General features: G+C 52.4%; 3 protein-coding genes across 7 annotated transcripts; 2 read left to right on the top strand and 1 right to left on the bottom strand.

The window, feature by feature from the left end:
* Positions 1-768: 768 nt before the first annotated feature.
* Positions 769-4,965, top strand: lipf (lipase F, gastric type). Of its 3 annotated transcripts, none has more exons than XM_086063624.1 (11): positions 769-950; positions 2,067-2,197; positions 2,880-2,991; positions 3,154-3,352; positions 3,466-3,575; positions 3,659-3,795; positions 3,938-4,084; positions 4,160-4,231; positions 4,315-4,383; positions 4,448-4,558; positions 4,634-4,965. In XM_086063624.1, the coding sequence occupies exons 2-11, from the start codon at positions 2,072-2,074 to the stop codon at positions 4,754-4,756; spliced, it is 1,206 nt and encodes a 401-aa protein (XP_085919750.1). In that variant the 5' UTR covers positions 769-950; positions 2,067-2,071; the 3' UTR covers positions 4,757-4,965. The 3 variants fall into 3 exon arrangements, with proteins under 3 accessions (XP_085919750.1, XP_085919749.1, XP_085919748.1); XM_086063623.1 differs by having other exon boundaries at positions 769-954; XM_086063622.1 differs by lacking the exon at positions 769-950 and adding an exon at positions 962-1,222.
* ankrd22 (ankyrin repeat domain 22) lies at positions 4,899-6,890 on the bottom strand. Of its 2 annotated transcripts, none has more exons than XM_086063627.1 (6): positions 6,836-6,890; positions 6,245-6,436; positions 5,752-5,859; positions 5,589-5,666; positions 5,359-5,461; positions 4,899-5,279 (listed from the first exon to the last, which is right to left on the bottom strand). In XM_086063627.1, the coding sequence occupies exons 1-6, from the start codon at positions 6,854-6,856 to the stop codon at positions 5,272-5,274; spliced, it is 510 nt and encodes a 169-aa protein (XP_085919753.1). In that variant the 5' UTR covers positions 6,857-6,890; the 3' UTR covers positions 4,899-5,271. The 2 variants fall into 2 exon arrangements, with proteins under 2 accessions (XP_085919753.1, XP_085919752.1); XM_086063626.1 differs by having other exon boundaries at positions 5,363-5,461.
* A 731-nt stretch (positions 6,891-7,621) lies between these two features.
* On the top strand, positions 7,622-10,388 carry LOC147156197 (uncharacterized). 2 transcript variants are annotated; one of them, XM_086064580.1, is made up of 5 exons: positions 7,622-7,951; positions 8,316-8,481; positions 8,554-8,612; positions 8,681-8,744; positions 9,035-10,388. In XM_086064580.1, the coding sequence occupies exons 1-5, from the start codon at positions 7,778-7,780 to the stop codon at positions 9,799-9,801; spliced, it is 1,230 nt and encodes a 409-aa protein (XP_085920706.1). In that variant the 5' UTR covers positions 7,622-7,777; the 3' UTR covers positions 9,802-10,388. The 2 variants fall into 2 exon arrangements, with proteins under 2 accessions (XP_085920706.1, XP_085920705.1); XM_086064579.1 differs by having other exon boundaries at positions 9,032-10,388.
* The last annotated feature ends 68 nt before the right edge of the window (positions 10,389-10,456 follow it).

Genomic DNA, 10,456 nt, shown 5'->3' with positions numbered 1-10,456 from the left:
CGGCTGCCGTTGCAATGGTCGCGGCGACGGCGGGCCTCGTGGCACAAGCGTCGTCAGGGGCGTTATTTTGCCCGGCAGACGCAGAAAAGGGCCAAGGCGGCATCCCATTGGCACAGAAGAGATGACATCATCGACCCCCTGCGGGGATGACCGAGCAGTGATTCCAGCTGCTGCTTTTGTCAGCGCGACGCAGATGAGCGAGTGACTTTTGCCGCTTGTGTTGCTAAACATGACTTGCGTGCATTTGTTTGGCCCTTTTCGATCAACTCGTATTACGTTACGAGCATATTGACACATTCTGCCGCTGGCACATCATCTCACGGCTTCTTCTTCATCATCATCATCATCATCTTCATCATCTGCAAGCCCGAAGCACCTTCCAACGGCAGACGTCATCTTTTCATACTTGAGTTTGGACTTTTCGCAGAGTGTCCATTTTGAGGCTCGGCCCTTCAGCCACTTGTGCAAGTTGCAACCAATATTCAGCTGCGCGGCGTTGGATTGTCATCAGCAGCAGGCAAGCGTGACGAACTTGGCTCCACCTTCTTTCATTAGCCGAACATTGGAGACGTTCCTTTAGCTCAATGTCTGCCGTTTGCGCAAGCAAGCAAGCAAGCAAGCAAGCAAGTGACTGATAAATGTTTTGTTGCTCTTTGGAAGTGGCGGCCATTGCGCGATAGAGGGCGCTCTTTCACACATTTTCATTCACGCGCTGTCTTTTTGTAACAAAGACGACATAAAACTAAAGATCGACCACAAGTTAAATTCACGCGTTGTCTTTTTGTAACAAAGGCGACATAAAACTAAAGATCGACCACAACAATCTATTCTCAGCCTTAACATCGATTTATTTTTTTGGATCGACCCCACAAGCCGTTTGCGCGGGGGCTTTCTGTGACGTGACGACGGCGTCACATGATCAGGGTTCAAACGCCTGATCTCATCTTCCGGTGGGTGAGTGATCGCTTCTCGCCGATCGGCCAAAAAACTCCTGCAAAGTCTCCCAGACGCGCTCGACGGGACCTTTAGTCGGTCGCGGAGTCACTTCCGGCTCCTTTGCTCCCTTTTGAGGCGCTTTCGTTTTTCGTTTCGTCGCCTTTACGTTCGCTTCACGCGCACGTGCGCGTCACGATTCATGAACGTCGCCCCCGCCGGCCCGTCGCTGTGCTTGACGTCATGGTCCGACTCTCGACTGGCGACCAGTCCAGAAGTCCTGCCCAAAGTCAGCAGACGTCATAATATGCCCGCTGCTCCTTTTCATTTTCTATTTTCAATTTTGTATTTTGGGCGGCTCCAAAGTCCATTTGCACTCAAGTTGCGGCCTTGTGTAAATTGCATACAAAAGCAAGACCACAACAATCCGGAATAATGATTTGCAAATCCCTTTCAAGCCTGCCACAGTGGCCTTTAATGTACAGTATTGAATTGAATACATGCTACACTGCAGGGGTGGGCACACTCGGTCCTCGGGGGCCGGAGTCTCGCAGGTTTTGGATGATTTCCCTTTTTCGACACAGCTGATATATGATCGTCTCATCAGCGAGCTCTGCATACGCTTGGCGACCGTCCTGTTGATTGGAATCCGCTGCGTTGCCGCAGGGAAACCTCCAAAACCTGCAGGACGCCGGGCCTCGAGGACCCAGTTCGCCCACCGCTGAGCGACAGCCATGGAAAAAAAAGAAAAGATTTCTAACAAAACAGAAGCTCATCGAGATATTTTCAAAGTCCGTCTTTTCTTTGGTGTCACTCGATAGACTTTTTGTGGCAGCTAATGAACAAGAAAATGTGGTGGTCGCTTCCTTTTTTCGTCTCGTTGAAGCTTCTCGAGGACGATTGCTTGAAAAGTGAATGAGGTCTAATTCGGCGCGTCATGAATGCAACGGCTGCACATTTGCAATGTTTCGTGAAAAGGAGATTTGGGCTTTGCATGCCAGAGTCTGAACTTCTCGCATTTGTACATGGAAATGGAGACGCCATTTTTGAACCGTCCCATCATCCTTTGGTTTGCTCCTGCGGGCTTTTCTCCACATTTCACAAAATACGTGTGTGTGTGTGTGTGCGCGCAGACAGCATGCAGTGTGCGGTTTGTGCGGCGGCGCTGCTGTGCGGTTTGAGCCTGGCCGAGCGGTTGCCACCAGCGGGACGTCGCCCGTTTGGCGCCCAGTCGCCGCTCGACCCTGAAGTCCACATGAACATTGTGAGTGTCACGCACACACGAGTCAGGTTGTGTTCCGCAAAGTGTGTTGATTGTACTTGCTGGCCTCGGGTTCCATCTGAAGACAACGTGTTATGTGATGTTGTTTACGGAGATGACAGTCGGTCAGATTGACGCCCCGCTCAAGTCAAGACTTTCTCCTGAAGGTCACTTTTGTTGCGCTGTGTGGACGGCACCAAATTTCTTCCATTTCAATGACAAAAAACTAACAAAGTTGAGCTGTTTGGTCCCAGTGGCCCTGAAAGTAAAAAAAAAAAGTGAAAAGGCACAGGTTTAATGGCGTCTTTTGTGGCCTTCTCGACAGCGATTTGACGTGCAAATTGCTGCTGTTGGCAAATGCAGATTTTTAAAGGCCTGTTGTTTGTTAACAGCATTTTGCTAATGCACATCTGGTGTGGATAGATTTTGGAGTCAGCCAGTCCTCCGTCGAGCATCACAAGTTGCTGCTGGTCGGACGGAGCGCGTGACCCCAATTGTGACCTCCCTTCGCTGACTGACAGTTCCTTTGACACTTTCATTTGTTTGAAAATGTTGAAACGATCTGCCTCAACCTGTCGAAAAAGCGCCCGCCCGCGCGCCCGCCGCTTCAGGTTGCTAGTGTAGGTAACGAGGACCAGGTGGAGGCGGAGCGGGGATGCAGCCTTTTCATTGTGTGTGCGCGCAGACGGAGATCATCCGTCGGTGGGGCTACCCGGCGGAGGAGCACGAGGTGGCGACCGAGGACGGCTACATCTTGACGCTTAACCGGATCCCTGCGGGACGCCAGCGCCAGCTAAGTCCGTGCAGCGTTTTTTTCTCATCATCAGGGGGGGGGGGGGGGGGGGTGGGGGGGGGTAATTATTTGGGGCTTTTGGTAATGCTGCATTTGATGCTCACACTTGACGGCACCGACGCAATGTTGAAAAGACGCAAGATGGAATTCTTGTCTTGTTTTTCAGGTTCCGGAGGCGCGGTTTTGCTCCAGCATGGCCTGCTGGCGGCCGGCAGCAACTGGATCACCAACCCGCCGGCGTCGGGTCTGGGCTACGCGCTGGCCGACGCCGGCTACGACGTTTGGCTGGGGAACAGCCGAGGGAACACGTGGTCCCGCAAACATCGCACGCTCACGCCCGACAGCGAGGACTTCTGGAAGTTCAGGTACGCAACGCTCGCTCGCTAGCTAGCGCTGGCGCTCGCTCGCTAGCGCTGGCGCTCGCTCGCTAGCGCTGGCGCCCGTGGCAAGCACCAACCCAACGTGTGCGGATGTGCAGTCACGACGAAATGGCCCTTTTGGATCTTCCGGCGGTTGTGGACTACATCGTGAAGGTGACGGGACAAGAGCAGCTGTCTTACGTGGGACACTCGCAGGGGACCACCATCGGTACGATCCCGTTTGTTACGCTACGTTTGTGCGGTTGACCGTCGTCAGCTGCCGGCAAATGACGCGTGCGTGTGATTGGTTAGCCTTCATGGCCTTTTCCAGGCTCCCCCATCTGGCCGCCAAGATCAAATTGTTTGTGGCGTTGGCTCCCGTGACCACGGTGGCCTTCTCCAGCAGCCCCATGACCAAATTGGCCGTCTTGCCCCAAGACCTGATTTGGGTACGAATCCTCCACTCCACTCGTCCTTCAAATGCCGTCGTAGGGCGGCAAACCTTTGCCACCGGCACGGCCCGTTTTCCTGGAGGGGCCGCGTCATTTGATGTCAAGCGGCCAGATAAGAATGCGACCTTTGCACCCGCAGAAGCTGTTTGGGAGGCGGGACTTCCTGCCTCAGAGTCACATGATCGAGTGGTTCGCCGAGCACGTTTGCGGCAAACATCTGCTCAACGAGTTGTGCGGGAACCTCTTCTTCGTCCTGTGCGGCTTCGACGAGCTCAACCTCAACATGGTCGGTCGCCGCCGCCGATTGGCTTTGGCCGCGATTGCCAAGATGGCCGACTTGAGCCGAATTGTTTGCTTTCAGTCTCGCACGGCCGTCTACACCACGCACTGTCCCGCCGGCACGTCCGTCCAGAACATGCTGCACTGGGTGCAGGTAAGCGCACGCACGCACGCGCGCCATCGTGTCGGACATCTTTGCCAATCAACTGGACTAATTGGTCGTGGTGGTGATTTCAGGCCGTCCGCAACGGGAAGCTGTCGGCATTTGACTTTGGAGCAGCGGGCAACATGAAACATTACAACCAGGTGAGCGAGCGGCGAAGGTGAAAGCGGCGAGTGCAAAGAGATGAAACACGCGTGTGCTCCGCAGTCCACGCCCCCCCGCTACCACGTCGGAGACATGAAGGTTCCCACCGCCGTCTTCTCGGGGGGACGCGACACGCTGGCCGACCCCAAAGATGTGGCGCTGCTCCTCACGCAGGTCACGTGACCTCTTCTGACCTCTTCATCCCGCCCGCGTGCGCGCACGTCTGACGGCTTCTTGTGTGACCGGCAGGTGTCCAACGTCGTGTTCCGGCAGCACATTCCCCACTGGGACCATCTGGACTTCATTTGGGGTCTGGACGCGCCCCAGATCATGTTTCCTGCCATCCTCAAGCTGCTGCAGCGTTACCACTAGAGGGCGACGCTGGCTGGCTGGCTGCACAAAAGTTTAACCACAAACAAGCACGCAAAAATTCTACGTCTGCTGGCAACACTTTTTGTCTTCAGTCATTTGCGTGTTTGTCTTTGTTGACGACTCATTAAGATCACCAGCGTCGTCATGCTAAATGGCGCCAGAATTACATCGGCGATTAATTTAATAAAGGCATTTCAAAAGAAAATATATACACCACAAGTTTCAATAAATTCACATGCAACCGCTATGTACGTCAGCTTAGTTTAGCGTTGAGATTGTCCATGTGACGTTGAACAGGCCAAAGAAAGCAAAATTGGAAAAAACCTTAGAAGAAAGAAAGGTTGACCTGCAGCAGAAGCAAAAGGAAAGAAAAAGGAACACATGTTGCTGTTGCTGCCTAACGCCACAGGTGGCGCCAAACCCCCCCCCTCAACTCCAGATGACGTCACGGCGTCTTCCTCAGCAGCCTCACCACCTCGCTGAACTTTAACCTTATGGCGATGTCCAGCGGCGACTCACCGTCCTGAAAGCAAAATGGCGCAATACTGCGTGAGCCACAACAACGCGTCACGCTTCGAGCGTGCGCACGCGCGTGCACGTACGTACGTGGTTCTTGAGGTGCGGGTTGGCGTCTCGGAGGAGCAACAGAGGAACTAATTGCTGGCGTTTCCTGAGACAAACGTAGTGAAGAGCCGCGTTGCCTTTCTGCATGCGCGCGCACACACACACACACACACACACACACACACACACACACACACACACACACACACACACACAAAGGACGTCACACTGGAGTTGACGCATGCGCAGTCGATCGTGTCCAACGTACGTAGTCGGCCGCGTTGACGTCCACGTCGCTGTCCAGAACTTCTTTCATCAGAGCCTCGTTGCGCTTCTGCTTCTGTAACTACACACACAACACACACACGAACGTCATGTGATGACGTCACGCGATGACGTCATGCCATGCTATCGTCATGCCGGCAACGTGCCAGGAGGAAGTATCCCAGCAGGAGGATGGGCATGAGCAGGAGGATGATGAGGTGGTCCAGGAGGGAAAAGTTCTGCTTGGCCACGTAGTGAAGGCACGTGCGACCCTTCTGAAGAAAATCAAAACAAAACAAACATTCACCATTAGTCCATTAGTTTTTCAATGAATCGGATTTAAAAAAAACAATGATATTCCTTTATTGATGGACAGGATTTTAAATTGGCAGTTGCATGCAGAATCAATTGACGTCCAGCACCAAATCGGCGGGAATGTTCATTGTTGTTTTCCAAAATAAAAGTTTGCAAATATTCAACACAAAGATGCAAAGTTCGCTCTGACGCCAAAAAAGATTGACTGTAATGACTGAAATGAAATGAAAGAGGCGAGCTGACGGAAACAAATGCGGATGGTTCATTTGATCGTCAATTTGCGATCAATTAAACTCGTGACGCAAGAAGAAAAAGAAAGAAAATTAAGAAAACGCCTCAGCCGACCTTGTTGCGCGCGCGCACGTCTGCTCGGTGCTCCAGCAGGAACGTGACCGCGTACAGTTTGCCGCGGCGACAGGCGGCGATGAGGGGCGTGTCCCCGGTGACGTCATCCCGCACGTCCAACACGCTCGGGTCGCGGGCCGCCGCCGACGAAAGCTGACGAACGTCGCCGTCGTACGCCAACTGGCAGGCGGGCTGCGCGGGGGGGTCACGTGACACGCCCAGCAAAAGGTAAGCAGTTTGATTAACGTCCCAAATCAACCCGTTTGACCAGTTCGACAAACACACGACTTCAAATCACGTTTGAAGAGAAACTTTTGGGGATGACAATTGCGTCATTGGGACTTTGAATCTCAATTGTTTCAAATGTTCACATGTCAAATGTTCGTGTACCTACGTACGTACATATATACGTACGTACGTACATGTGTGTGCGCGCGCGCGCACTTGTTTTAACGAGTTGTGTCAATAATCAATCAGTTTAAGCGTACGTGGCACGTTTTTCCTTGACCGGGATTGGTCGCTGTCCAGCTTTCAATCCCAGTCAAAGAAATATATGCGATAATGCGAATGTGACGAGAAAAGCCTTCTTACCTGCGAGTACACCTTGCCCATGTCTGCCGCACGCAACGTCAGCAAGCCTTTCAAAATAAAAGAGTTCCGCGTTTTTTTTCTTGTGTCTTGTTTGACGGCACCGATCTGGTTTGTGTGCTCAGTTTGAATTGGATGTTGGAATGTGAATTAATAAAGAAAGCAAAACAAATAAATAATAATAATAATAATAGAGTTCCGCCTGTTGAGGTCAGAGGTCATGATGACGGACAGACGGAGCCGTCACATGTTTGGGTCAAGAAGTGTCGTTTGTGTTTTGTGTGCGGGTCAATTTGACGTTGCTTTGAATAGTTTAGCATTAAGATTGGTATTTGTTGTCATTATTATTGTGAATCATTCATAGGTACAACAATCTAAAAGTTTTCTTGATTATCAAGTAGAGGATGCAATTTGTGGAGGAAAGGCTGAGATGCTGAATGAACCATTTTTGGAATAAACTGTTGAAGTGGAAATGCTTTGAATCGCTCAATATTTGCGGAAACTGGCGCTGAAGATGTATTTAAAAAAAATATTTATTTTTTTTGTCAATGGGAAGAATAAAATGGCTTGAATGATGGCAACATGTCGGAAGTGAAATGTTACAATCAATCAACAAATGTTGAGTATCTCCTAAATTTTGGAGTTGAAACTTGAAAAAAATAAAACTTAATATACATCATCATATCTTCAGACATACATTAGCCGTTTATTTCTTTCTTTTTGTGTGAAAAAAAAATCCATGATTGCGCATGCTTGGAAGTTGCCGGAAGTGCGACACGATGACGAAAACAAACTCTTCCGGGGTAGTGACTCGTGAGTTCGCCTTGTAGTGCATGTCACGTTGGCTGTCATCACAAGGGACGTCTGTTTTCGAAAACTTCCAAGCGAGTTGAAATTCAAGTCCGAGGTAAGAAGAGAAGTCATCGGTTGGCGTTAGGCGTCAAAATGAGCGCGGACGTGCACGCGCAGCTGGCCGCCGTCATGGAGGCGCTCGTGCTCGCCGCCGTGGCCGAGTTTCACAAGCAGCGGCGAGGCGGAAGCGACCCAATCGGCGACCTCGCGCCCGGAGGCGAATCTCCGTGCGAGGCCAACGTACGCGGAGAGAGCCGCGAGAAGCTGGTGAGTTCTGACTAGCGTCATTGAAACGCCGTTGTGCGTCAGCGCGTCCGCCATTTTGGATGTGGCTCATCAACTCCTGGAAGTCATAAAGCGTCAATGTACAAAGTGCGCAAACTGTTCGTTCGCGTAACCGAAACTGTCGTAGGTCACTTGTAATGTGAGGATTACAAATATCTAACCCTAGGACGAGGAGGTCGAATGAGCGCGCCGAGCCAAAAGTGTGTGGGCATCCCAAAATGTTGGCCCTAAATAATGTACATGTGAAAAATGTTGACGTCACTCGCTGATATGAATCGTCACAAAAATTCACATCTCATGTATGTATGGTGCATTAAATCTCACGTGACGTGAACGTCTGTCCCAGGTGTGCTTTGCCACCATATTGGAGACGCTGGCCAACGAAGCTCTGGGCAAGATCGTCAACATCGTCGATATGGTCAAATCGAGACGTTGCGGCAAGCGAGCCCGTGGCGGTGGCGACGAGACGGCGCGGGTTGCCATCATCAACGTCCTCAAGAAACCCTGCTTGGGTCCGTGCTGAGCCCCGCCCCTCGTAATGTCACATCTCAGGAAGCTAACTTGCCTTCCGTCTGCCCGCACAGAGGCGGAGCACTCGTATGACGTCCCTTCCCTGAGTAGTGGCACCTCCGCGCCGGCTCAGGTAAGCCCCCACATTCGACCGGCCGCTGTCACACTTGGCGGCTCTCGCTGATGCATTTGTGGAAGCAGGACGAATCGCCGGACCGTGAGCCGTCCATCCTGGCCGCCAGTGACCCGGACGCCATCGCTGAGTGTGAGAACCCCGCCGCACCCAAAACAAAACCTCCACTCGGGGGTTTTTCCACATACGGTTCCGTCTGTCGGACAAATGTTTTGCTTTGTCTTGTGAGCCATGATTTGAGTTTTGGAGTCAACTTCATCATCAGTGCAGGGAATTGAAAAGACGTGAAGGTCGAACTCTTGTAACGGAACCTCGGTTCACTAACTTTTGCTTTGCAAAGCAGTTTTGCGCCTCCTTTTGGTGCGACTGTCTGGCCGTCACCACCACAATTGGCTTCTTGTGCTTTTTTTGTCTCCTAGCAGGCGGCGGACTGGACGCCGAGCCGTCCGCCAGCTGGCACTCGTGCGAGTCGGGGGCCGTCGCGTGGGAGCCCGAGGCGCCGGGCGGCGCGGCCGACAAGCCGTTTGCCTGCGAGCTCTGCGGCCGCCGCTTCACCCTGAGACACAACCTGCGGCGGCACACCAACAGCCACATGGGCAGCAAGTCCTTCTGCTGCGGCGAGTGCGGCAAAGGCTTCACGCGCGCCGCCACGCTCAAGACCCACGAACTGGTCCACACGGGCCAGAAGCCCCTCAAGTGCCAGTTTTGCCCCAAAAGCTTCCGGCACGTGGTCAACCTGAAGAACCACGTGCGACTGCACAGCGGCGTGCGGCCCTACGCCTGCGACTTTTGCGCCAAGACTTTCCGCCAGAAGGTCAACCTGAAGATCCACCGCCGCGTGCACACGGGCGAGCGACCGTACGCGTGCCGCCAGTGCGGCAAGGCCTTCAGCCAGCAGAGCAGCCTGATCACGCACCGCCGCACGCACTCGGGCGAGCGGCCGTACGTCTGCGACGTCTGCTGCAAGAGCTTCAACAACAACAACAGCCTGAAGCTTCACGTGCGCGTGCACACGGGCGAGCGTCCGTACACCTGCGACGTGTGCCTCAAGACCTTCATCCAGGGCAGCCACCTGCGCACGCACAAGAGTCACGTGCACGCCGGCAGAAAGCTCTTCATCTGCGACAAGTGCGGCAAGGCCTACGCCAACGGACGCAACCTCAAGACGCACAAGTGCGTCTATGCCTGATGGCGGCCCCGACACGCCCGACACGACGTCTTCCTCTTTTGATTGCACACCTGCTGACTTTTTGTTGTCAGAATTTCTTGGCCGGACGATGTCGGTAGCGGATGTGACGGGGCCGCCCGACGGCATCGGGGTCCTCGCGCCCCCGTCGACGGCGTCACGCTACACGATTGGCAGGAAATGAGCAAGATGGCGTCCACGATCGTGGTTGCCCCGGCAACTGTCGAAGCGGGAGCGGATTGTGGTTTATGGTGGTTATGTTGTTTTTCAAAGAAAGAGTTGACATGATGCAATCTTGCGGCCCGATCACATCTAGCTAGCGACGCGACACGGCCGAGGCAAATTGGGCCTTACACAGAAACATGGTTAGAAGAATTATGGATTTTTCATTTCATTTGAAGTTTGTTTCATTTATTTTTAGTTTTGAGAGCAGGTTTGTTAGCCATTGTTTTACTTTAGTATTTGTTTTCTTTATGTTCTACGAGTATTTGTCACCAAGTGTTTTGTACTCAAGTAAACTTCACCTCTCAAAGGACTGTTTGGTCTTAATTCTTCTGTCTGGAATGCTGAAATAAAAACGTTTCACATGAGATGAAGCCCAAAGATCCACGTAAGGTATTAGACGAAAGACAGTCTCGTGATAAGTTTGTTTCACAAA

Source organism: Leptonotus elevatus, chromosome 20, assembly GCF_054856555.1.
Source record: "Leptonotus elevatus isolate MCC_2025b chromosome 20, RoL_Lele_1.0, whole genome shotgun sequence".
In the NCBI taxonomy this organism is placed as follows: domain Eukaryota; kingdom Metazoa; phylum Chordata; class Actinopteri; order Syngnathiformes; family Syngnathidae; genus Leptonotus; species Leptonotus elevatus.
Note: the sequence above shows the minus strand (reverse complement) of the source record. Positions and strands in the feature narration are given on the sequence as shown.